This window comes from Oryctolagus cuniculus, chromosome 4, assembly GCF_051225735.1.
Source record: "Oryctolagus cuniculus isolate XC-2025 breed Fujian yellow rabbit chromosome 4, ASM5122573v1, whole genome shotgun sequence".
Classification (NCBI taxonomy): Eukaryota; Metazoa; Chordata; class Mammalia; order Lagomorpha; family Leporidae; genus Oryctolagus; species Oryctolagus cuniculus.
Window position 1 is genome coordinate 94,483,779 of NC_142870.1, and position 27,752 is coordinate 94,511,530.

The window sequence follows — 27,752 nt, forward strand, 5'->3', positions numbered from 1 at the left end:
TTAAAGGTTGGCTGGCGCCACGGCTCACTAGGCTAATCCTCCGCCTGCGGCGCCAGCACCCTGGGTTCTAGTCCCAGTTGGGGCGGCAGATTCTGTCCCGGTCTCTCCTCTTCCAGTCCAGCTCTCTGCTGTGGCCCGGGAAGGCAGTGGAGGATGGCCCAAGTGCTTGGGCCCTGCACCCTCGTGGGAGACCAGGAGGAAGCATCTGGCTCCTGGCTTCAGATCGGCGCAGCACGCTGGCCGTAGTGGCCATTTGGGGGGTGAACCAATGAAAAAGGAAGACCTTTCTCTCTCTCTCTCTCTCTCTCTCTCTCTCTCTCTCTGTCTAAATCTGCCTGCCAAAAAAAAAAAAAAAAAGTTAAAGGTAACTTACATGAAGCTAGCTAAGAATAAAACACAATAAAATAACATTCAAAGTTCATGAATATTGGATAAAATAAAATTTCAATAACATAAAGAATCACCAGTGTAAAAGAGTTAACAAGTTGTTCAAGAAGTTTAAGAAGATATGCAGAAAGTTGTCATAAAATCCTGCCTTTACCTTGAAAGGGGGCAGATAACAGTTGCTTGGTAGAGCTCCTAAGCGGACAGTCACCGGTGGAGAAGCCTGCTGGACTCAGCCTGTCCCCTTGCCTTAAGGCACTCCCGCCTTCATTGTCAGGCCGATTGCAGGTGGTGGGGACAGAAGGTGCACTCTTCTGTCAACAACCGCTCTCATCCTGCTCAGTTAGTGCTGACTTCTCTGCATGCTCTCTGGATATTCACAGCAATAGGATCCTTCTAAAACACTAATTTAAGGCATTTGTAAATCATTATTTTAAAAGAGACATGTTTCTAATGTTGATTTTTATAATAAGACTGTTTCCTTTAACTTAGGAAGAGTACCAAATCCAGAATCCAGTTAACAAATTTATTGCAGTGTAATCTTTGGTAAATTACATAATTTCTCTAAGCCTCAATTTCTTAAGTGAAGATAATTCCTACCCTATAAGGTTATTATGAGATTTAAATGAAAAAGTATATGTACAACATTTAATAGAGTACCTTGTGGGGAGCAACTCGGACTAGACTGTTACTGGAATTAAGACTTATTCTATGCGTCTGCTCTCCCACAATATGGCGCTGGGAGAGGAGGAAACAGCTTCTACACAGCTGCCTCCAGTTCAACCAATAAACTGTAGGACCTGCTCCTGATTGGAGGAGAGCAGCATACTCGGCGTGTGGGTAGCAGAGTTGGGATTGGTGGAAGAGGACTATAAAGGAGGAGAGAGACAACATGCACCAGGAACATCTATCTGAAGGAACACCTGTGCAGCCCCCGAGAGAGCCGGCCGGCGGTGTGCCGCTCCCCCGGGAAAGTGGCAGGGGGAACCGCCCTTCCACGGAGGTGGAAGGGACGGTAGCCAACCTGGGAAGAACCAGCAGCAAACCTGGGAAGGGCCGAGCAGACAAAAGAACAGCGCAGGGTCCTGTGTTGTTCCTCCACGAAGAGGGGGAGCGACAGTACCTAGCATGATAAGGGATAAATAAATGATAGATCTATTTCTTTATCTCTTGGCATGGTTGGTAATGTTCATTACAATAACATTAATGTCCACTCTGCAATCTGATGACTGGTAAATATAAAATAATGCCTGAGGGGCCTGATTTGTGTCATAGTGGGTCAAGCCATTGCCTACAATGCTGGCATTCCATATGAGTGCTGGTTCAAGTCCTGGCAGCCCGGCTGCTTCACTTCTGATCTAGCTCCCTACCAGTGCACCTGGAAAAGCAGCGGAACATGGCCCAAGTATTTGGGTCCCTACACCCATATGGGAGACCCAGATAAGAGTTCCTGGCTTCAGACTGGCCCAGCCCCAGCCATTGTGTCCATATAGGGAATGAACCAATGGATAGAAGACCTCTCTCTGTCTCTGTCGCTCTCTGTAACTCTGACTTTCAAATAAACTATTAAAAAAAAAACTTGATATATTAAAAACTTTGTATTACCTTTATTTGTTTTTTTTGACTGATGTAGCAAAAGAAAGAAACAGGAGGACAGCCGTGGGAGTTGCTTATTGCTTATTGCTTTCTGCTGAGTCCGTAGGGTCCTTCAGACTGTGTCAGTGATACATTTATACCAGAGTAGATGAGAACCTCACAGGAAGCTCCTGCCTGGCTTCTCTGTTCTCCAGGGCACAGGAGGTTGCAGTTCCAAGGCCTCCAGTTACTTCCTTTCAGCGTGGTTCTGTTTCCCAAGGCCGCAGGGTAAAGATATTTGTTCTAGCTGTGGTCCCTGTTTTTTGTTGTCTTTTCTCTGGTCCCTGTTTTTTGTTGTCTTTTCTCCTCCCAATCAAATGTTCCCTTTTTTCTTTTTGTACAGAAGTACACTTCATTCTCTACAACACTGTGCTGATGGCAGTTTGTTTTTTGTTTTGTGCTCTTTGTTTAAGATTTATTTATTTATCTGAAAGGCAGAGTGACAGAGAGAGAAAGGAACAGGGATATATCTTCCATCCTTAGTTCACTCCCCAAGTGGTTGCAGTGGAGTCCGCCGGACTGAAGCCAGAAGCCAGGAACTCTGTCCATCTTTCTTCCTTCCAAATACTTGGGCCATATGCTGCAGCTCTCTGAGGCACATGAGCAGGGAGCTGGATCAGAAGTGAAGTGGATAAGACTCAAACCAGCACTTGGATGTGGAATGCCAACATCACAAGCAGCAGCTTAACCCGCTGTACCACAGCGCAGTCCCTTGATGCTGTTTATTCTTAACAATAACACAGTGTTTGCTTTCCTCTGACATTACAGGCTTTGTGGTTCCCATTACTGGAGGCAATGATGGCCCCTCAGAAGCTGTCCAGTCCTGCTGCACCTCACCTGCAGGCTGAGGGTAAGGTCATCAGAACCTAAGCAACAGGACCGCCTGTGTCTTCACTGCCGTTTTTATTTACAGAAGCCTTCACTAAGATACTTTCCACAGTCACGTCTGTACTGTTTTCATAATGAAACCACAGTGACGTGATGGCGTTGTCATTCAGGTGTGAGTCGTTCTGCCATACCACTAAAAATGCTGAATCTTGAATAATAGTAGTCATTGCAGCTTGCAACAGTTATTGTAAGGTATCAAACTAGCCTTGGTTACCTAAGTTTTCCAGAAACTATATAAAACCACTCCTTTTCCCTGACTTACAAGAAAAAGTGAAAAGTCCTATTTTAAAGTAAATTTATTTTTAAATTTTTTGTATTCTTCATTTTTAACAGGTTCAATAGTTCATAGATACAGTTCTGAGAATATAATGATATTCCCTTTTTCCTTCCCTTCCTCCATTCTCCTCCCTCCTACCCTCTCTCCCTCTTTACTTTCCCCTTCTTTCCTTCATGGTTTTGTTTGTTTTTAAGTTATTTTGTTTAAAATTCATGCATTTCATAAATACAAATTTAGGAACATAGTGATTCTTCTCACCCTATCCTCCCTCACACCTGCACTCCCCCTCTTCTTCCACCCTCTCTTATTCTCCTTCACCTTTTTTTTTTTTTTAAGATTTATTTATTTATTTGAAAGAGATACACAGAGAGAAGGAGAGGCAGAAAGAGAGAGAGAGGTCTTCCATCCACTGGTTCACTCTCCAGCTGCCTGCAATGGCAGGAGCTGTGCTGATCTGAAGCCAGGAGCCAGGAGCATCTTCCAGGTCTCCCACGTGGGTGCAGGGGTCCAAGGACTTGGGCCATCTTCTACTGCTTTCCCAGGCCACAGCAGAGAGCTGGATCAGAAGTGGAGCAACCCAGATTTGAACCGGTGCCCATATGTAATGCTGGCATTGCAGGTGGTAACTTTACCCACTATGCCACAGTGCTGGCCCCTCCCCTTCACTGTTGAGATAATATATCTTTAATTTACATTGCAGTCAAGGGCTTAATGCTCCAGTAAATAAAGTGTTCAATAAGTAAAAAACACAAAGACTCTAGTTTAGTGGAAATGTAAGCAATGGCTGTAAACAGTAATGAAATAGAGAAATGGCTATTTCACCTATATACAGTAAATTTCAAAGTCATCACAAATCATTAAACCTAAATGCTTAGTGAAACAAGCCAGTCCCAAAAAGACATATATCATACGTTTTCCCTGATCTATGGTAACCAATACAGTACAAAAAAAAGTAATCCATATGAGCAAAATTGACATTTTGAGGTTTGATAATTGTTTACAGCTTTTGTCTCTACTGTTGAGGAATAGTGTTTTTCTTCTTACTATTTGTTGAATTCTTTACTTAGTGGAGGGTTAAGCTTATGATTATAAAATAATGCCATCTCACTACTCCAAGTGATCAATTTCAGTTCACAATTGATCATAATGAAAGGAGTAAGAGTCAAAGGGAGCACATAAACAAGTCTAGTATCTGCTAACACCAACCGATAGAATAAATAAAGGGGAGAGTGATCCAACATGGGAAGTGAGATACTCAGCAGACTCATAGAATGGCGGATGTCCTAAACAGCACTCTGGCCTCAGAATCAGCCCTAAAGGCACTCGGATCTGGCTGAAAAGCCCATGAGAGTATTTCAGGCATGGAAAGCCAAGACACTCTGGCAAAAAGATCTCTGTGAGTGAGATCCCAGTGGAAAGAACAGGTCTTCAAAGAGGGAGGTGCCTTTCTCTGAAGGGAGGAGAGAACCTCCACTTTGACTATGACCGTGTCTAAACAAGATAAGAGTCGGAGAACTCAAGGGGCTTCCATAGCCTTGGAAACTCATAACTGGAGCAGAGGGAGATTACTGATGCCATAGACAGGAGTGTCAATTGGTAAAGTCAACAACAGGAGTCACTGTGCACTTACTCCTCATGTAGGATCTCTGTCCTTAACGTGCTGTACACTGAGGCTTAATGCTATAACGAGTACTCAAACAGTATATTTCACTTTGTGTTTCTATGGGGGTGCAAACGATTGAAATCTTTACTTAATGTACACTAAACTGATCTTCTGTTTAAAAAAAAAAAAAAAAAAAGAAAGAAATTATCAATTCCCAACTTGACTCTCACTGGGATTAAACATGACAATAGGTCTGATCTGATTTCATCATCATTTAAAAAAAATCATCTATTATTTTTCACTTTATGTTTTTGTGTGGGAGCAAACTGTTGAAATACTTACTTAAGGTATACTAAGCTGATCTTCTGTATATTAAGATAATCGAAAATGAATCTTGATGTGAATGGAAGGGGAGAGGGAGTGGGAAAGGGGAGGGTTGTGGGTGGCAGGGACGGTATGGGGGGGGAAGCCATTGTAACACATGAGTCGTACTTTGGAAATTTATATTCATTAAATAAAAGATTAAAAAAAATAAAATAAAATAAAATAAACTGAAAGTATGTCACTGTAAAAATAGAAGAAAAAATACAAAAGGAAGGAGAAGAGTGAGAGGGAGGGTAGAATGGGAAGTATCACTATGCTCCTAAATCTTTACACAGGAAATACATGAAACTTGTTCACCTTATATAAAAAAAAAAAAAAAAAAACTTAAAAATAAATAAAAAGAATATGGAAAAACACTAACAGTATAATATTCTTAACCATTAGTTTGACAAAGGTATGAAATAAAGTTAGACAAAACTCAGGGGATTCCAATTCAAACCCATCGAGGTGGCATGTACCAATGCCATCTCACTAGTCCAAGTGATCAGCTTCAGTTCATAATTGATCATAATGATAGGATTAAGAGTCAAAGGGATCACATAAACAAGACTAGTGTCTGCTAATACTAACTGATATAATTAAAAAGGAGAGAATGATCCAACATAGGAAGCAGGATACACAGCAGTCTCATAGAATGGCAGATGTCCTAAACAGCACTCTGGCCTCAGAATCAACCCTTAAGGCATTCAGGTCTGACTAAAAAGCCCATGAGAGTATTTCAGGCATGGAAAGCCAAGACACTCTGGAAAAAAAATAAATAAATAAATAAAATCTACTGTAAATGAAAGATCTCTGGGAGTGAATCCCAGCGGAAAGAACGAGCCATCAAAGAAGGAGGTACCTTTCTCTGAAGGGAGGAGAGAATTTCCACTTTGACTATGGCCTTGTCTAAATATGATCAGAGTTGGCGAACAAAAGAGGCTTCCATAGCCTTAGCAACTCATGACAAGAGCCTCGGGTGATTACTGACGCCATAAACAAGTGTCAATTGTTAAATCAACAACAGGAGTCACTATGCACCTACTCCCCATGTAGGATCTCTGTCCTTAATGTGTTGTACTATGTCAATTAACAGTATAACTAGTACTCAAACAAACTTTGTGTTTCTGTGTGGGTGTAAACTGTTGAAGTCTTTACTTAGTAAATACTAAATTGATCTTCTGTATATAAGGATAATTGAAAATGAATCTTGTTGTGAATGGGATGGGAGAGGGAGTGGGAGATGGGAGGGTTGCGGGTAAGAGGGAGGTTATGTTCATTTCACTTTAACAGGTTTCCTTTTTGGTGCTCAGTTAGTTGTCACCTATCAAGGAGAACAAGTGGTATTTGTCCCTTTGGGATTGGCTTATTTCACTCAACATAATGTTTTCCAAATTCCTAACAGGGATCACTTTTCAGTTAAAATTTAAACACCTAAGAATAATTGTGTGTTAATTATAGAGTTCAACCAATGGTACTAGAACAAAAAAAAAAAATACCAAAATGGATAAAGTATTACATTGTACATCAACCGCCAGGACAAGAGCTGATCAAGTCACTGTTTCTCATAGTGTCCATTTCACTTCAACAAGTTTCCCCTTTGCTGCTCAGTTAGTTGTCAAAAAGGAAACCTGTTAAAGTGAAATGAACACTATGAGAAACAGTGACTTGATCAGCCCTCACCCTGACTGTTGATGAGCAGCTTAATATGTTATCCCTCTTAGTATTTTTTTTTGTTTGTTCTACTTAATACTTTTGGTTGAATACTGTAATCAATACACAATTCTTCTTAAGTGCTGAAACTTAACTGAAAAGTGATCGCTGTTAAATATGAGTGGGAATAAGAGAGGGAAGAGATGTGCAATTCGGGACATGCTCAAGCTGACTTACCCCAAACAGTAGAGTTAGAAACATACCAGGGGATTCGAATTCAATCCCATCGAGATGGCGTGTACCAATGCCATCTCACTAGTCCCAGTGATCAATTTCTGTTCACAATTGATCGTAATGATAGGACTAAGAACCAAAGGGATCACATAAACAGAATAGTGTCTGCAAATACTAGCTGATAGAATCAAAAAGGGAGAGAATGATCCAACATGGGAAGTGAGATACACAGCAGACCCATAGAATAGCAGATGTCCTAAACAGCACTCTGGCCTCATAATCATCCCTTAAGGCATGCAGATCTGGCTGAAATGCCCATGAGAGTATTTCAGGCATGGAAAGCCAAGACACTCTGGGGGAAAAAAAAAACCTAAATGAAAGATCTCCGTGAGTGAGATCCCAGTGCAAAGAATGGGTCATCAAAGAAGGAGGTACCTTTCTTTGAAGGGAGGAGGGAACTTCCACTTTGACCATGGCCTTGTCTAAAAATGATCAGAGTCGGTGAACTCAGGGGGCTTCCATAGCCTTGGCAGCTCATGACAAGAGCCTAGGGTGATTACTGAGGCCATAAACAAGAGTGTCAATTTGTTAAGTCAACAACAGGAGTCACTGTGCACTTACTCCTCATGTAGGATCTTTGTCCTTAGTGTGCTGTACATTGAGATTTCATGCTATAACTAGTACTCAAACAGTATTTTTCACTTTATGTTTCTGTGTGGGAGCAAACTGTTGAAATCTTTACTTAATGTACGCTAAACTGATCTTCTGTATATAAAGAGAATCGAAAATGAATCTTGATGTGAATGGAAGGGGAGAGGGAGTGGATAAGGGGAGGGTTGCGGGTTGGAGGGACGTTATGGGGGGGAAGCCATTGTAATCAGTATTCTGTACTCTGGAAATTTATATTCATTAAATAAAAGTTAAAAAAAAGAAGGAAAAAAAAGGAAGAGGAAACATTCTGAGAAGATGATGCACAGGGTTTTCTGGTACTGACTGAATTAAGAGTGAATAGTAGAATATTTTAGGATAGGGAGGAATGGTAGCAGAGGAATAGTTAGAGAAACACATTTTGTGAGATTTGTGAAATAGGCATTGAAAACATTTATGGCAATGTTGGGAAGAAGACAGCGATGTGTTTATATACACATATTTATATTCATGTGCAGAATAAATACAAAGGTCTATGCCAAAAAAAAAAAAAAAAAAAGAGGGACGTTATTGGGCAGGGGAAGCCACTGTAATCCAAAAGATGTACTTTGGAAATTTGTATTTATTAAATAAAAGTTAAAAAAAAGTTTGGCAAAACTGTATTTGCAGCAGCCATATAATACACAGAGGCATATCTGTTTTTATTTTTGTTTTTTCTTTCTTTCTTTTCTTTCTTTTTTTTTTTTTGTAAATTGTAGCTCCCACATGTAAGAGAGAACACACACTATTTGTCTTTCTGTGTTCAGCTTATTTCACTCAACACAATGTCCTCCAGTTTGCTGCAAATGGTAGAATCTCATTCTTTCTTATAGCTTAATAATATTCCATTGTATATATATGCTACATTTTCTTTATCCATTCCTCTCATGAGAAACACTTTGGTCAATTCCGTATTTTGGCTATTGTGAACAGTGTTGCTATAAGCATGGTGGTGCAGGTATCTCTTTGATCCAAAGTGTTCCTGTCTTTTGGGTATATACCCAAAAGTGGGATTGCTGGATCATATGGCAAGTCTATTTGTGGTTTTTTAAGAAATCTCCGTACTGTTTTAAACTAACCTTATTATCAACATTTTGTTCTGACAGCGCTGAAATCTTTGACCATGCAAGTCCTAAACAGCATGGCAGCTTTTATTGCCCTTCCATCCATCCTGCAAAGAATCTTACAGGTGAGTTCAAGGAGGGAAACTATATGTTGACGGATTTGAACTAATACTTTAGTTATGTGTAAATAGCAAATTGAGCTGGTGTTTAAATGAGTCTCAAGCATAATGCAGTTAATTTTTGGCATTAGCTAAATAATTAACTCAGGATCCTCCTCTTTGAATCTTTTCTGTCACTCCTTGGTATGAGTTTGCCTGATTTAATTGGGTAGTCACTGTCATCTCGGGATTGAGATACACAGGCTTCCTATTGGTGTGCCAACTGGGAAAGAATTAGCACTCATTTCCAGTGGATTATACTTTTTAAATCAAAAGTAGAACCTAAAAATTTATCTAATGAAAGCACTTCTTAATTAGTTGTTACTTGGTTTTCTAACTCATCCTAAAACCATTTCTGTGTTCAAGATTCATCCCTAGCTCTAAATTCTAACTGGCTTTGTGTCAACAGCCTTGTTAGGAAATGTCATTCCAACAGGTTTTTTTTTAACAAAATGGCCTGAATCTTCTAACTTCATCAAAAAGAAAACACTAGAAATAATGTAAGATGTATATTTAGAAAAACCTGTGAGCATGCTTGGGGAACAGCAGGTTCTAAGGATCCATTTTCTCTTCCCTCATTTTATGCAGTGTGGACACACACACACACACACACACAATCAAGTAGCAATATGATGCTGTTGGTTTTTTTAAGTTTAAAATTATTTTCGTCTGATCAGCAGTGTCTATAAAAGCTCCCTTTCAAGGCCTGCCAAGCTCTCTCATCTGGTTTGAAGCTCCTGGGCCATTACTGATAAAGACAACCACATCTAGTAGTCTCTGTCATCACACTGCACGCTGTCATTGAAGGATGTATTTTTAAACTTGTTATCTCATTTGATGCTTAGTGACTATCGCATGCTCAGTAATTCTTTGACTTAGGCTACTTCTAGCCATCTTAAAATACTTGAATCATATTTTTAATCATATGTAAAGTAATATCTCCATAAGTCAGGAATACTTTACCAATTAAATTAGAAAAAAATTAAATCCGAAAGTCAAAAGTGAGTTCTCTCTCTTTCTTTTTCATCTTTATTTAATTGAAAGACAGAATTACAGACAGAGGGAGGGAAGGACAGAGAGAAAGGTCTTCTGCCTGCTGGTTCATTTGACCAGAGCTGCGCCAATCTGAAGCCAGGAGCCAGGAGCTTCTTCCAGGTCTCTCACGTGGGTGTAGGGGCCCAAGCACTTGGGCCATCTTCCAGTACTTTCCCAGGCCATAAGCAGAAAGCTAGATCAAAAGAGGAGTAGCCAGGACATGAACCGGTGCGTAAACAGGATTCCAGCACCACAGGCAGAAGCTTAGCCTACCACGCCACAGTGCTGGTCCGTGAGTTCTCTCTTTATATTGAATTTTAACTACACATTGTGACACATAAATTTTAACAAAAACCTGTCTCTCAGTTCATAAAAAGCATATGAATTTTTAAATTTGTGTTTCAACATGTGGTATATCTTAAAAATCATTAGAAATGGACTATTGATATGCACTGGGCCTTAGCTCAGTCTGCTGTAACAGATTGCCTTTTGCTGAATAGCTTAAGCAACAGACATTTATTTCTCGCCGTTCTGAAATAGGGTGCGATGTGGTTGGGTCTTGGTGGAGGCCCTCTTTCTGATTTACAAAGGGCTGCCTTCTCACTCTCCTGTATGAGGGTGGGAGGGGGGTGGGGGGGGCAGGCTGTCTCCTCTTGTTTTCTTATAAGGTTACTGATCCCACCAAGAGGGCTCCACCCGCCTGACCTCAGTACCTGCCAAAGGCCCCATCTGCAAGCGACATGCTAGTGTCGATGAAGGCTTCAGCATACAGATTTGAGGAGGGGGGACAGAAACATTAAATCCATAGCACGATACAGCATGGGTGATCTCTAACCTACAGCACTGAATGAAAGAAGCCAGAGAATGTCCCATCTATCGGATACTCTAGAAAACACAAAGCAGTCTGTAAAGATCGAAAGAGTAGTGACTGAGGATGCAGGTTCAGGGTCGGGGCGAGGGGTGATCTTTCCAGGACAGGACATTTCAGTGGATGATGGATATATTTGTTATCTTTAGTGTGGCACTGGTTTTACAAGCGTATACATATGTCAGAACATACCAAATTATATGTCAATAAGACCTTTATAAAGCTTTTGTTTTTAAATCAGTTATCAAATTATAGTAAATAAGTTCTCTGCCTCCCAACCCTCACACAAGGCCCAATCATGTGACTATTAACTCTTTTACTCCTGCCTTCATATTGGCGTACCCTCTGGGCTGTGAGTTTCATAAAAGTAGATAGCATGACTGTCTCATTCACTGTTTTATCTCCAAAACCTACTGCAATGCCTAGCACATAGTATTTGCTCAGTGAATATTAATTGAGTCAATCATCTAATGTCCTAGAGTGGTTTTCAACAATTTATAAAGAACTTTGTGTTCATTCTCTCTCTTTTTTTTTTTTTTTTTTTTTGAGTTCTGTGCACATGGAGCTGGGGAAGTAGTAGTATCCTCATGCTTCTCATGAGGAAAATGCCACCTGACTGAATAGCTTGCCTTGGTCATTAAATGGCAGCAGCCAGCCTACTAACCCAGGTCTTCTAACTTCACGTTTTAGGTCTTTTCTTCCGTACCTGACACTAGTCAAGGTATTTTATCATATCCGTATCCCTTTATTAAGTCCCCTGGGAAAAGATGGGAAGTAACAGTTAAGATGCACAGTTGGGAGGCTGGTGTGGCACAGCAGGTGAAACCACCACCTGCAACGCCAGCATCCCACATGGGTGCCCTTTCAAGTCCTGGCTGTTCTGCTTCCCATCCAGCTCCCTGCTAATGGCCTGGGGAAAGCAGCAGAAGATGGCCAAGTGCTGGGGCCCCCACACCCACATGGGATGCCAGAAGAAGCTCCTGGCTTCAGGCTGGCCTAGCCCTGACCATTGCAGCCCTCTGGAGAATGACCAGTGGGTAGAAGATCTTTCTGCCTCTCTTTAATTCTGTCTTTCAAATAAAGAAATGAATATTTAAAAAAAAAAAAAAGCACCACTGCTCAGTTCCACTGAAAAATGCTGGTTTTTCCAAAAGGCAATGTTCACATAACAAGCCGTTCTGAAAGATCTTCTTGACCTCTGCATGTTTATTTAGCCTGATGCCTGGACGTGGATTGCTTTAATGAACACTGGGTGATAAGTAAGAGAGTGCTCTTAAGGGGACCTATTTATGTTATAGACATTCTGTCTTCACTCTGGCAAAAGTGATTCTTGGCTTTGGAGAAGCTATTTATGATTTTGTTACTGAGGGAATTAAAGCATACAAATGCTTTATGCACTCTGCTGTTTAGGGCATCATTCATATTTTAAAGAAATGTTCAATTAGTAAACATTTTGATTTTAAAACAAAACACAGGCATGATACAATAGATATTACAAAGCAATAGGAAAACATTTGAAAAAACAAATTTTTGTAGGGTACTCAAGTACCTTCTTTCAGTTTACAAACAAGTTAAAGAGAAAGCTCAGCAGTTATTCATTGCTGCAGAATCTAGCTGACATCTTTGGAAAATAAATGTGAAGAGCCAGTGGATTGTGTACCTGCTGTGCCAGAAGCCTTGAGCTTCCTTTTGCATTCTATAATTTATTTGTTATCCCAGTAGGAGGTGGTTTTCATGATTTTGCTTTTAAATTATGTATATTAAAGTGAAATGTACTGATGTAAATATAGAAATGACCTATAAGGCTGTCTTATTTTTGCCAGAATTTAACCTTTAAAGATTTCTTATTCTCCAAACCACCCTTGTCATAAACAGATGCCAGAGCTATATTAGCATATTGATGCACATATTATAGTAGATCTTATAATAGATTTCTTATAATAGGATACTGTACTATCTGTTGACACTTTACAGAGTAATAAATGTGCTTATTAAGAACTAAACTGAAAGCATAATTAAGTGAAGATGAGAAGCATTAACATGGATCTGTTTTTATGAAAAGAAATAAAGATAAAAATTATCCGTGTATGTATAGCCTGCATTGTTTCTCTAGTTAAAGGACTAGTCTGAGATTTAAAAAAAAAAAAAAAAGTCATAGCTGTTGAAAGTGGCCTATACATGTTTGACAGGTATCTTTACCTTAGTAATATCGTCTCCAGCCATGAAACAGGAATGTTTTCTGTGAAGCTCAAGTCACCTGTTCCAGCCCAAACTTGTAGGTGTGTTAATTAGCCACAGATTCAGAGTTCTTGTGGACCTAGACTCTCTTCAGCCTTAACTCAGCAGCTAAAAGGACCAGAGGAGCAGATGGTAGCAAGTTCCAGGTGTTCTAGATTGACCTAGAGTGCTGAAAACCTAGTCGTTAGAAACTGCATGGCCCAGCCTGCCAGAACCATCATCGGAAAAGAAAAGAAAAATAAGCCCATCCTGAGACTGTTTGCATGGTCTTTCTGCTTATTTACCCTTTTCTCTTTCTTCTGAACCTATAGTTATTCTTCTAACACTAAGGTTTTAATACCCTAAATCCTCCCTAAGAAGTAGCCAGATATGTTACCTATGTTACCCAACTGTCATTAATTTATCACATAGTTACCTGTATTTTTCTAGGAAAAAATCAGTTCACATAACTATACTTGGGAGACAAAGTGTGCTCATTAAAAAAAAAAAAAAAAACACGGTTCTAGGGGCCAGCATTGTAGTACAGCAGGTTAAGCTGCAGCCTGCAATGCCAGCCTCCCAACTGGGTGCTGGTCTGAGTCCCAGCTGCTCCACTTCTGATCCAGCTGCCTGCTAATGTGCCTGGGAAAGTAGTGGGAGATGGCCCCTCTCTCTGTACTCTGCCTTTCAAATAAATAAATAAACCTTAAAAAATGAAAAAAAAAAAAAAAAAACACCACGGTTCTTCAGTGCCGTTATTCAAACCTTAGCTCGTCTGCTTAATAGTTTTGTGTCTTAGAGGAGCCTCAGTGTCTTCATTCACAGACGTTGAAGGAATTTAGTGATGTGATTATATGGTTATTCCATGACCTCCCCTGGGAAATGATTCCAGCACCCCTACAGACACCAAAATCCACAGATGCTTAGGTCCCTTATGTAGAATGTCATGTTAAAAGCATGTAACTTACACACATGCTCCTGTATACTTTTAGGGGTGGGGAACATCTGGCATGTCCACAAAATCATTTGGTCTGGCCCTGCCAAGACAACCACAAATGGTAATCAGAATCCAGTAAATCTATAGCAGACTTATTTTTTAAGTTGATAATTTTGTATGGCCTGTGAATAATGTTATAAATCTCCAAATGGCCCTTGGCAGAAAAAAGATTCCCCACTCCTTCTTTAAATCATCTCTAGATTACTTTATAATACTTCATAAAATATGAATGCTATGAAAATATTTGTTACATTGTGTTGTTCAGAGAATTAATGACAAAGGGAAAAGTCTACACAGGTTCAGCACAAACGTAAGTTTTCCCTCAGATCTTTTGGATCTTCAGATGAATCCAGGGTTCTGGAACCTGCAGATCGGGAATCCACGCATGCAGAGAGCTGAGTGTATAAAGTGCTCACTGTGCTTAGCATTGCCACCCACTCAGTAAATAACAGTGACTTTATCATCATTGCATAATTGGGTTCTCCTGTTTGGCGTGAGAGTTATTTGTGCCACATATAGCCTCACATTAGAGTAAAGTGGTAGATGTGATATGCTCACTTATTAGCAATTTTTAAAATTACAATTATCATTTAACAAAGGTGCGGTAAAATGGACATGCAAATGTGCTGGTGGAAGTAAAAATTGCACAGTAAGCTTTTTGGTAGAGTAATTTGCCAATATATATTGATGCCATTAAAAAGCTCCTTGACCCTATAATTTATTTTCTAGAAATCTGCTCTTAAAAAAAAAGGATCAGAGATTCAGAACAAGATTTGAAGCCACTAGGCATTTCATAATGGTGGGTGGAGTTTACAGAAGGGGAGAGTTTTAAATGCCCAACATCAGAGAATGATTAATAAACCATGGTATTTTCACAAGATTCATATTCTGCAAGTATTAAAAAATACTTGATTGATATGGGAATATCTCACAATATACCATTAAGTTAAAAAAGATAAACATACTATATGAAATACCCAAATTTTGTGCGTTAAGACGTACATCACTCCACCTTTTCCTTTCTCTCTTTCTCTGGAAACAATATTGGAGGACTGTACATCAAAATGCCCACAGCATTCATGTCTAGGTGGTTGGATTTCAATTTTTGGTGTTTTTAGGGACACAGGTCAGTGTTTTCCAAATTGTACATAATCAAGTTAGTTGGCATGCCCCATGAAAAGCAGCATCAAGGTATCTGTTGTGTATCAGTAGTGAATTTATTGGGGGAAAACTTAAAATACCATGAGTTATGGTGTATGTAGTTAGCCTCTTGGTCTAGATGATTACCTCCTTGGGGACGGCATTGTAGTGCAGAGTGTTAAGCCACCACCCGTGATGCCTGTGTCCCATATGGGTACCAGGCCAAATCCAGCTGTTCCACTTCCAATCCAGCTTTCTGATAATGTACCTGGGAAAGCAGTAGAAGACTAGGGTCCCTGTCATCCCATGTGGAAGACCTGGATGGAATTCCTGTGTCCAGACGTTGGCCTGACCCAGTCACAGCCACTGGGAGTAAAACAGCATATGGAAGATATCTGTATCTTTCCCTCTCTCATTTTCACTCTCTCTCTCTCCTGCTCTCCCTTTCTCTCTGTTTCTTCCTCTCTCTTTCAAAACTCTGCCTTCAATTAAATAAATGCATCTTTAAAAAAAAAAAGATGCCCACCTCCCATACTGTAGTGCCTCGATTCAGTTCCCAGCTCCAGCTCCAGTACCTGCCTTCAGCTTCCTGCTAATGAAGACTCTAGGAGGAAGCAGGGACTGCTCAATTACTTGGTTTCCTGCCACCTTCGTGTGATACCTGGACTGCATTCATGGCTCAGCCTGACCCAGCCCTGACCATTGCAAGCTTTAGGGGGTGAACCAGTGAATGAGAACTCTGTGTCTGTCTCTGTATTTCTGCGCCTCTCAAATAAATTATTAAAAGTAATAATAAAATAAAATACTAAGAATCATAACAATTAAAATTTTTACAATTTTTTTCTAATTAGGATCCAGTTTATGGAAAAGGAAAACTTGGAGAAATCCAGGGACTTATTCTGGGGATGTTAGATACTTTTAACTATGAACAGGTAAGTAAGCTACTTGCTATGTCTGTCCTAGGGTAGAAAAAAGCAAATTTTTTTTGCATCTGTATTTTTTTTCCTTAAAAGTGACTGTATATTTACTATAAGTTAGGTAGGTTGAGGTATATGTGCAGTTTTTTTCTATTTTTAAATTTCTATTGGCTTTAATTTGCATAAATGTGCGCGCGCACACACACACACACACGTATATATTCCAGAATGTGGAAATGCACCTAAATCAGACTCATATTATTTTTGTAATTGATTGGTAGTTAGACAAATATCTTTTTTTCAAATTGAATGTAAGAAAGACTTTCTGGGAAAAAAATAGTATACAAAGTTGTAACCCATGAAAAGTGAGGGTCAGCATGAAAATAAAAGGTGCAAAATAAAAGTAAATGAATGTTTTAAGCATTCTGAAGCAGATTGTTGCTAATGACCCAACGTAATCATTAGTCTTCCTTTAACTCAGAATTGTCTATAGCTTTCATTCTCTGTGTGAGCTACCTTGCTGTAAAAAATTTATTTCTTGGTAAACCTCGACATAACTCACGAAGCCACCTAGGAAAAATGCCACTCAGGCATGTTAGATACAATGTCTGTGTTTTTAAGAATCTGAGAGAAGAAAAAGAAAAATTGGAGTAGCCCAAAGCTTTTTCAAGAGTGTTGTAAGAATTGCTGTTTTGCTAAGCACAGCCCAGTGAAGCTTGATAGTGCTGTAGGCACAGATGCCAGGTTAGTAGAAGGAAAGTAGAGTGTAAGACAGAAAATGTTGCCCAACTTCTCAACTACCGAAGAAGAGAAAAAAACGGCATGGGTCGGAAAAAAACAGTCAGACAATTAGAACTAAAAGGTCTGCGTGACAGATGCAGTTAGGGCCAAGCTACATAATATAGCAAGGAGGGTGGGCAGTACCAAGCTCAGTCTTTCCCTTTGGAACTGACGGAAAAGAACACAACTGCATATCCAAATAATATATATGAATGTGAGCCTTAATGTGGTAGCTATGAAAATGTCTTTATGTGACTTAATGACAGATGTCACAGCCTTGAGTAGATTCAAATGGCTTATAATTGCCCATCAGGAAAATGTGATCTCCCTGCCCTAGGGAGACGAGCACTGAGTAATGGCTATTAGCTTTGCCAGTGAAAGGTTATTTGAAACATTGCCATGAGTGTGGTTTCAATAAAAAATCAGGAATCCAGACTTAGCTATGTTCTTTGTTACAACACTCTGAGTCATTCAGAGAGAAGTTACTATATAAGTGTAATAAATAGACTTGGACTTATCTAGTCGTTTGAAAGCCATCAACAGTCAATTAAGCCACAGAATGGCAGAGCATACATTTCTCAGTAGAAATTAGTGGCAGGCTTCAGAATCTTAATGTGTATACTCATCACTACTCTGTACATTAAGATTAACTACTTGAGAGTTTGGGGGTTCTGATGCAAGTTTCATCAATTTTATCCCTTTGAAAACTAAGTAAGTGCTATTCCCCTTTCATCTCCTCTGTTCCTTTCATTTCTCACCTTCCTTTGTTTGTTTCTGTTTTGTCCTCTCATAGACTCTGCTAGAAACAACTACTAGCCTTCTAAACCAAGATCTCCACTGGTCATTGTGTAACCTGAGAGCATCAGTCACCAGAGGACTGAATCCCAAACAGGACTACTGCTCCATATGTTTGCAGCAGTACAAGCGACGCCAAGAAATGGCTGATGAAATTATTGTCTTTAGGTAAGAGAAAGAAGGAAATGTAGCAGTATGGTATTTGTACATGTATGATACTACCAGGCAGGAATATGGATACACATATGGATACATAGCCCCAGCCTGTTGTTCTAGCAGTGAACAAGACTGGCAAGTGCCTGCCTTCACTGACCTTACTTTCTCCCCAGGGGTGAAAAGGAGCAGAGGTTTGGGCACTCGGACAATGAACAAATACAGAGTAGTAAGAGCTATGGAGAAAAATAAAACACTGGGCCAGAGGATGGAGGGAGGCAGTGTTCTGGAGGAGATGCTATTTTGAGAAAGCACAATGAGGGAAGGCGTCTCTGAGTAAGTGACATTTGAGCAGAGAGAGAGAGGAGAGAAGGTTCTGAGAAGAGTTTGTATTTAGAATATATTTTAAAGGTAGGCCTGATTGGCTGCTGTATCAGATATGGGAAGAGGGCGAGGGGTGGGGGGGAATTAGTTCTTTTGCCTGAGCAACTGGTGACCCTATTACCAGGAGTAACAGATGCAAGGAAATGAGGAAATCAAGAGGTTTTTACTTGCAGATGTTAGGTTTGGGATGGCTATTAAATATTGCAAGAACAATGTCAAGTAGATAGATGGTATAGTCAGAATCTGGAGACATGTTGAGACTGGAAATATGTCATCAGCATATAAGTGATATTTAAGCCACAGTGCAAAGGAGAGGTATAGTGCAGAAATAAAGGGGTTAGTCTCAGAGCAGAGATGGCCCATCCAGGATATCCAGGTACTGCAGACAGTCTCATGTGGACTTGAGCCAGATTTCAAGAATTAAGATCTTAACACCACCACGTGCTATCTGTAAGTCTCTAGGCAAGTTATTTAACTTCTTTGTATCTTTGTTTTTCCATCTACAAATTGAAATAACAACAGTACCTACCTAAGATTTTTTAAAGGTTAAATGAGATAATTTATGTAAGGTAGCTGTAATGGTAACCAGCATGAGTACTTCATTAATGGCAACTGTGCAGGAAAATGGATAGATTGGGTAGTTGGAAGAGGAAATAGTTCTTTTCACACACACAAAGAATGCACTATGGTTCAACAGGTTAAAGTCCTGGTATGCAGTGCCAGCATCCCATATGGGCACCAGTTTGAGTCCCAACTGCTCCACTTCTGATGCAGCTCCCTGCTGATGTGCCTGGGAAAGAAGCAGGAGATGGCCCAAGTGCTTGGACCCCTGTACCTGCATGGAAGACCTGGAAGAAGCTCCTGGCTCCTGCCTTTGGCCTGGCCCAGCTCTGGCTGTTACGGCCATTTGGGGAGTGAACCAGCAGATGGAAGACCTCTCTCTACCTCTGTCTGTAACTCTGCCTTTCAAATAGATAAAAGTAAATCTTTACAAAAGAAAGAATGCATTTATTCAGTAGATATTTATTGAGCACCTACTGTTTGCCAGGTACTGTTCAAGGAGATAGGAGACCTTGTAAAAGGATCTGCCCTCATGGAAATTTACATTCTAGTGGTAAACAAACAATATGAAATGCAGATGGTGTTAACCACTGTGGAAAAAAACGCAGTAAGGGAGAAACAAGGTTTTGGATAGAGGAGCTTCCAAGAAAGACATTGTTAAGGTGGTGGACAGACAGTTTTAAAAGTTGATAAAAATGTAATTAACAATTGCATGAGTAAAAATAAACCACGATGTAGAGGAAAAACATTGGGTGCCACGAGTATATAAAGAATAGTCAGGGAGCCGGCACTGCGGCTCACTTGGCTAATCCTCCACCTGCTGTGCCGGCATCCCGGGTTCTAGTCCCGGTTTGGGCACTGGATTCTGTCCCAGTTGCTCCTCTTCCAGTCCAGCTCTCTGCTGTGGCCCGGGAAGGCAGTGGAGGATGGCCCAAGTGCTTGGGCCCTGTACCTGCAGGGGAGACCAGGAGGAAGCACCTGCCTCCTGGCTTCGGATCGGCGCAGTGCGCCGGCCATGGCAGCCATTTGGGGGGTGAACCAACGGAAGGAAGATCTTTCTCTGTCTCTGTCTCTCACTGTCTTAACTCTGCCTGTCAAAAAAAAAAAAAGATTCACTTATTTTTTTAGGTTTATTTTTCTTTTTTAAGATTTATTTATTTATTTGAAGGTCAGAGTTATACACAGAGAGAGAAGGAAAGGCAGAGAGAGAGGGAAAGAGAGAGGTCTTCGATACGCTAGTTCATTCCCTAATTGGCTGTAACGGCTGGAGCTGCGCTGATCTGAAGCCAGGAGCCAGGAGCTTCTTCCAGGTCTCCCAACCTGGAAGGATTTGGGCCATCTTCTACTGCTTTTCCAGGCCATAGCAGAGAGCTGGATCAGAAGTGGAGCAGCCAGGACTCGAACCAGTACCCATATGAGATGCTGGCACTGCAGGTGGCAGCTTTACTCGCTACACCACAGCGCCAGCCCCCATGGTTCACTATTTAAGAGACATTTGGACAGAGACTAACAGGAAGTGGCTGTGCAGTCTGAGGGGCTAGGCCCAGGCGGAGCATCAGGACCAGGAGGCAGGAGCATCCCTGGCATCCTAAAGGAGTAATGAGTGAGTTGGCTAGTGACCCTAGCAGACGCAGGAGAAGGAAAGTGTTGAAAGAAGACTTCAGGCCGGCGCCGTGGCTCAACGGGCTAATCCTCCGCCTAGCGGCGCCAGCACACCGGGTTCTAGTCCCGGTCGGGGTGCCAGATTCTGTCCCGGTTGCCCCTCTTCCAGGCCAGCTCTCTGCTGTGGCCAGGGAGTGCAGTGGAGGATGGCCCAAGTGCTTGGGCCCTGCACCCCATGGGAGACCAGGAGGAAGCACCTGACTCCTGCCTTCAGATCAGCGCAGTGCGCCGGCCGCGGCAACCACTGGAGGGTGAACCAACGGCAAAGGAAGACCTTTCTTTCTCTCTGTCTCTCTCACTGTCCACTCTGCCTGTCAAAAAAGAAAGAAGACTTCAGAGGAGGAGCACAGGCCAAATTATGTAGGAGCTGGATTGGATCATTATAAAAAGTTTATCTTTTACTCAGAGATGAGAAGGCATTGGGTGATTCTGAGGTTAAGGATGGCATGATATGACTTGTATCTGAGGATCACTTTTTTTTTTAAAGTTTTATTTGTTTGTTTATTTGAAAGTCAGAGTTGGAGAGAGAAGCCTTCCATCTGCTGGTTCACTCCCCAAATGGCCACAATGGCGAGATTGGGTGAGGCCGAAGCCAGGAGCTTCTTCCAGATCTCCCACATGGGTGCAGGGGCCCAAGGACTTGGGCCATCTTCTACTGCTTTCCCAAGCACATGAGCAGGGAGCTGGATTGGAAGTGGGGCAACCAGAACTCAAACTGGCACCCATATGTCTGTACCCGCTACATCATGGTGCTGGCCCCTTAAGGATCACTCTTATGGCCATGTAGTGAAGGGATATAGGGGGTCACAGAGAAAGCAGAGCAGCTAGCTAGGCTGTGGCAGGAGCCATGTGAGAGGTGGCGTGGGGGACAGTAAAGAAGGGAGAGGCAGGAGTCTGGATATATTATAAAGGTGGAGCTGCTAGGATTTGATAATAGATTAGGTGTGGGGTATGAAAGAAAGAATGGTCAGTTTTAGTCTGAAACACCAGAAGGATATAATTGCCATTACTGAGTTGTAGAACTTTGAATGAGAACATGGGGTGGGGTGGAAGCCAGACCTCTAGGACTGGACATGTTATGTTTAAAACACCTGTTAGATACCTCAAGTAGAGAGATGGGGGTTCAGGAGAGGTCTGTGCTGAAGCGGTTAATGTGGTGATTAGGAGCAATGGGAGATAATTTAGAGCTATGGAGCTAGAAGTAATCTCTAAAGGAGCAAGGCCAGTTATAGAAAAGAGTATGGGGAAAAACAGGTTACATATGTGGGGGACAGAAAGAGGAGAGCAAGATTATAAAGACTATGGGACTAGAAAGAAAGAAGAATTAACTTCTGAGATAGTCCAACTTTCAGGTTGGAAAATGAAGGTGACTGAGAGTAATCTCAGCTCTCAATTTTTGGAAGCCTCATTTGTTAATTCTTTTTAAGAATTTACTGTATAGCAGTGACATTTTTGTAAGTGTTTAAGCCAATCATAACTGTTGCCTTGAATTTATGAGGCAGATCACTCATGTCATTATCAAGCTACTTACATAATTATGACTTTTCCCGATTGCCTTTTTTTCAAGCTATCTAAAAATACTGTCAAAATTTCATAGTTTGAGAAATGAACAGAAGTTCAACTCATCCTCCAGGTGGTTTGTAACTAGGGAACTGTGATTTTGTTCCTACTCACAAGTTAAATATACAAACATGTGAGTCGAGATTTTTTTTAAAGATTTATTTATTTGAAAGGCAAAGTTACAGAGAGAGAGGGAGAGATATGGAGAGACACAAAGAGGGAGAGAGAGATCTTCCATCCACTGGTTCATTCCCCAAGTGGCCATTAACAGCCAGGGCTGGGCTAGGCTGAAGCTGGAAGCTTTTTCCTGGACTCCCACACGGATGCAGGGACCCAAGTACGTGGGCCATCTTCTGCTGCTTTCCCAAGCACATTAGCAGGGAGCTGGATGGAAAGTGGAGCAGCCAGAACTTGCCCATATGGGATGCCAGCACTGCGGGCAGCAGCTTAACCCATGCAGGACAGTGGTGGCTCCTGAGTCTGGATTTTTATAAGGAGAGGACCACAAGAAGTACCTTTCCTTTCTTGTTTCCTACAACCCTCAGTGCACTGCAGCTTATTGGAAATCTTTATTGCTTGTAAATACTCTGTATAATAACTTAACATTTATGGTTTTTATTATAATGAAAAGTGAAAATTGATTGCCTTCATTTTGCAGCTGTGGCCATTTGTATCACTCATTCTGTCTACAAAACAAAGAATGCACCATAGAAGTTGAAGGCCAAACAAGATGGACATGTTACAAATGCAGCTCAAGTAACAAAGTAGGAAAACTAAGTGAAAATTCGTCTGAAGTTAAAAAGGGAAGGATAACCCCATCACAGGTAAGACTTTTGTTAATGGCAAGATGCAGGTGGTTGTTTCTTGCTAGTCTTTTAGGTGTGGTCTCATTTTCTTCAGGTCCTGTAGGCTCCAGCAAGTTTACCTGATGAGTACTGAGTGCATGACATCTTTTTAGTCTGTCTTAGTGTTTGAAAAGACTCTCCTCTCTGCCTAGCACTGAACAACATGGCTTTGAGGGCAACAGGAGATGTTTTCTGCCTTTGAGAAGCCTGAGATCCAGCTGAACGGAGAAGTTGTACACAAGTCTCCTTGTAAGAACATTTGGCTGGGGCCAGTGCTATGGCACAGCAGGTTAAGCCACAGCCTGCACCACCAGCATCCCATATGGGTGTCAGTTTGAGTCCACTGCTTCATTACCGGTCCAGCTCCTTGCTGGTGGGCCTGGGAGAGCAGCAGCAGACAGCTCTGGTTCTTAGGCTCCTGCACCCACTTGGGAGACCTGGAGAAAGCTCAGGGCTCTTGGCTTTGGCCTGGCCCAGCCACAGTTGCTGGGACCATTTAAGGAGTGAGCCAATGGTTGGGGGACTCTCTCCCTCTCCCCCTCTGTCTCTGTCTCTCCTTGTCTCACTCTGTGGCTCTGCTTTCAGATAAATAAATGTCTTTTTTTAAAAAAAGAATGTTTATCTAATGAGGAACTACCTGTACACTAAAGAGTACAGAATTAGCACTTTAATGTAGGGCTGATACAAGTGCATAAACATGTGCTTGTGCATGGTTTTCTCAGCCAGGTAACTGTCTTCAAAGTATGTAATGCAGTAGTGTTCATTTGAGTAGTTTTTATTGCTTTTGGAGTATAATAGACTAGATTAAAAAAAAAAGCCTTAGGGTTTTTGTTTGTTTGTTTGTTTGTTTGACAGGCAGAGTGGACAGTGAGAGAGAGAGACAGAGAGAAAGGTCTTCCTTTGCCGTTGGTTCATCCTCCAACGGCCGCCGCGGCCGGCGCACTGCAGCCGGCGCACCGTGCTGATCCGGAGGCAGGAGCCAGGTGCTTCTCCTGGTTTCCCATGGGGTACAGGGCCCAAGCACTTGGGCCATCCTCCACTGCCTTCCCGGGCCATAGCAGAGAGCTGGCCTGGAAGAGGGGCAACCGGGACAGAATCCGGTGCCCCGACCGGGACTAGAACCCGGTGTGCCGGCGCCACAAGGTGGAGGATTAGCCTAGTGAGCCGTGGTGCCGGCCTGTTTGTTTTTTTTTTTTTTTTTTTTTTTTTTTACAGATCACACTTATTTGACAGAGTGGATATGCTATTATTGTTTTTTAATGTTTACTATTATTTATTTTCATGTACTTGAAAGAGGAGAGAGAGTCTTCCATCTACAGATTCACTCCCTCAAATGCCTGTAACAACCAGGGCTAGGTCAGGGTGAAACCAAGAGCCCAGAACTCAATCTGGGTCTCCCACATGGGTGGCAGGGATCCAAGCACTGGACCCATTATCTGCTGTCTCCTAGGTGCAGTAGTAGGAATACTGGATCAGAAGCAGAGTAGCTGGAACTTGAACTGGATTCTGATATGGGATGCAAGTGTCACAAGCAATGGCTTAACCCAGTGTGCCACAATACCCACCCCCAACCTTGGTTTTTAAGCAGGCAGTAGAGCAGAGTTTGAACTCTACTGCTTGGTAGCTTTTGCAAGAGCAGAACTTGACAGCACAAGGTGTTCAGTGTAGAGAAGTTGTTCAGTGTGAAGAAGACAAGTCACAGCTGTGACTTAATCACTGTGCCATCCTCTAGGGTGCTCCTCCTCTGAAGTGGTTCCACACTTGCTGCTGCATGTCCTTCCTCTGTGGCACCGTGTGCTGTAGTCAGCCTTGGCGTCACATACTGAAAAGCTAGACTTGTCACTTTTCTTGGTTTGTTTCATCAGCTTTAAAGGAGAGCCAGGGAGGACCTCTTGACTAGCTTCTCTTCCAAAGAACAATTGAGAACTTCTCTACCCCAGTGGTAGGCACCCCATTTATATATTCACTGAATCAGTTTTGAACAGCGTGATGTTCACTGTGTGCAAACATGGTCTTGTCCTGAGGAGTTTAGTCAATGAAATGGCAAACATGTTTTGAATAACTGCTCTCAAGTTCTTTCCGATTCTAAATATATAATGTCTTCCAACACTGGTTATGACACCAGTTCTCTAATTATCATCTGAGTGGCTCACAATTCTAATCAATTCTTATATTAACCACCTGCAGTTAGAAATGTCCAGGTTTGAGGCTTCAGTGGTATAAGACTGCTCTTAATTTAAATGCCAGTCACAAAGCAGATTCTAGGCTACCCACACTTCTGTCTAACTTGGCCACAAATTCAGAGATCCCCATAATCTCCCATCGGGTTCTATAATTCACTAGAATGACTCACAGGACTCAGGAAAACGTCTGTTTTTCTTTTTTATGTTTACAAATTTACTTTTTAAAAGTTGCAGCTGAAGAACGGCCAAATGGAAGGGATGCATGGGGTAGGTCTAGGGTAGGAATGAGGAGTGGCAGATGGCCCAAGCCCTCTTCAGACCCATCAGTGTCTTCACCAACCCAGGTCACGGCAACTCAGTCACTTGATGATTGATTATTTGTGATTGGATTCTATCTCCAGTCCTTTCCCCTTCCCACAGGTCGAGGGATGGGGCTTGAAATTCCCAAACCTTTCATCATGGCTTGGTCTTTCTGGCAATAGCCTTCATTCTGAAGTTATCTAGGGGTCCCCAGCCACCATTCATCACATGAGCATGCAAAAGACACTCTGATACTCCGGAGATTCCAAGGGTTTTAGGAGCTCTGTGCTTTGAACCTAGAATGAAGGCCAAATATATGCATCTTTATTGTACTACATGCATTTACAGGTGAACTGTAAGAGCAAATAAGGAATACACCTGAACCAGATGTGAGGACTCATGAAAGGCTTTCTAGAAGTGCCATGTGAGCTTCCCATAAAGGAAAGAAAAGAATAAGCTAGACAAGTGTAGGGCAAGTGGAGACTAGTGGAGGAGTACTGTAGACAGAGCAAACTGTAGGCAGGACAAACAGAAAGGAAGCAGGAGGGCGCATAGGTCTAGAAGTTGAGCATGATTAAATCTAGAGGGTGTATATTGAGGCAAGTGAGGCAAGCAGAGACTATATTAATAATTGCGATGTTTGTACTAAATTTAAGAACAGGGAAGACTTTGGAAAGTTTTAAGGGAAAAATGATCTGATCAGAATAGGATTCATGTATAGTTTGTTTAAATTAATTAGTTAATTAATTTAAAAGGCAGAGAGAAAGATCCTCCATCTACTAGTTCACTCTCCAAATACCCCACAACAGCCAGAACTGCTACACAAAGCCAGGAGTCCAGGACTCCATCTGAGTCTCTCATATGAGTAGCAGGAAACCAAGCACTTGGACCACCATCCACTGCCTCCCATGCACATTACTAGGAAGCTGGACTCAAACTGGCACTCCAGTATGGGATGTGGGCATCCCAAGATGGATCTTAACTCTGTACCACAAGGCCGGACCCCAGACTAATATTTGTAAAATAACTCTCTAATTGCAGTGCACAAGAAGCAGGAATGGATGTAGGGAGACCAGAAACCACTGAAGGAATTTAGAAGAGAGCAGTGATAACTTTTACTGGAATGGTACAAGTAGAGATGGACGAAAGTCTTCATATTTTAGATGTGTTTGAGATAAGCACACAAAACAGCAAGAAATTAGTTACTGCCTACCTCAGTAGCCTTAGCACATACCACTGTTTCATCCAATCATGCTCAACTTCTACTTCCATGCTGTTCTGTGCTTCATGGGAGAGGTGTTGTAGTTAGCATGACTTGGTGATAAATGAAGTTGTTGGAGGAAGTGAGACAGAGGGAGAAGTCAAAAATGGCACCCATATTTTTTAACTGAACAACTGAATGCATGGTGGTATCATTTACTAAGTGAACAATAAGCAAAGAACAGATTTGAGAGTAAGATACAGAGTTCATTGTTGGAGTTAGAGATGTCTAAGATGTATAGGTAAAGATGTTCAATCAAGTTTCCAGATTAAAAATTCTATTAACAAATCATCTAAAATGCTTCCTTGTTTGCATTCAGGAAAGGAAAGACAGGTTCTGTTATTTCCAGGGTTTTCAAGTTGAATCCAAATTTAGACGGGGGAACTTTTATTTATACCGATTCTTTTTTTTTTTTTTTTTTTTTTTTTGACAGGCAGAGTGGACAGTGAGAGAGAGAGACAGAGAGAAAGGTCTTCCTTTGCCATTGGTTCACCCTCCAATGGCCGCCGCGGCTGACGTGCTGCAGCCGGTGCACCGTGCTGCAGATGGCAGGAGCCAGGTACTTATCCTGGTCTCCCATGGGGTGCAGGGCCCAAGCACTTGGGCCATCCTCCACTGCACTCCCTGGCCACAGCAGAGAGCTGGCCTGGATGAGGGGCAACCAGGACAGAATCCGGTGCCCCGACCGGGACTAGAACCCGGTGTGCCGGCGCCGCAAGGCGGAGGATTAGCCTAGTGAGCCACGGCGCCGGCCTATACCGATTCTTAAGGCATTACATCTTGAGCTCTTCAGGTTTTTTTTTCCTCTGAGTTATATCCCATTCATAACCAACTTATGATTGCATGTATGTTATTGCCTAGATAATGCCAATTAGATCTTTTTCTTCCTAGACAGTATTCAGTGTTAAAATTGATTTGTTTTCCTTTAAAACATTTTGCTTAGAAACAATAAATTCATCTTTTGTGAATTTTGACAAGTACTTCCACAACTAAGATATAGAGTAGTAGTATTGCCCCCATAAACAGTCTTCCACGTCGCTTAACAATAAATCTTTCCCCCTCAACCCCTGGCAACCACTAACCCATTCTGAGTTAATTTTTTATATAGGATCTAAAATATAGAGTGAGGTTCATTCTTTTGCATGTAG

General features: G+C 41.7%; 1 protein-coding gene across 4 annotated transcripts in view; it reads left to right on the forward strand.

The window, feature by feature from the left end:
* VPS8 (VPS8 subunit of CORVET complex) overlaps nucleotides 1-27,752 on the forward strand; it is a 274,119-nt gene that overhangs the window by 195,684 nt on the left and 50,683 nt on the right. For all 4 annotated transcript variants that reach the window (XM_008266588.5, XM_089332060.1, XM_089332059.1 and 1 more), the window contains 5 exons: nucleotides 2,788-2,869; nucleotides 8,831-8,913; nucleotides 16,055-16,135; nucleotides 17,694-17,863; nucleotides 22,674-22,839. In XM_008266588.5, coding sequence (XP_008264810.1) covers nucleotides 2,788-2,869; nucleotides 8,831-8,913; nucleotides 16,055-16,135; nucleotides 17,694-17,863; nucleotides 22,674-22,839 — 582 coding nt within the window. The remainder of the gene's footprint in view (nucleotides 1-2,787; nucleotides 2,870-8,830; nucleotides 8,914-16,054; nucleotides 16,136-17,693; nucleotides 17,864-22,673; nucleotides 22,840-27,752) is intronic.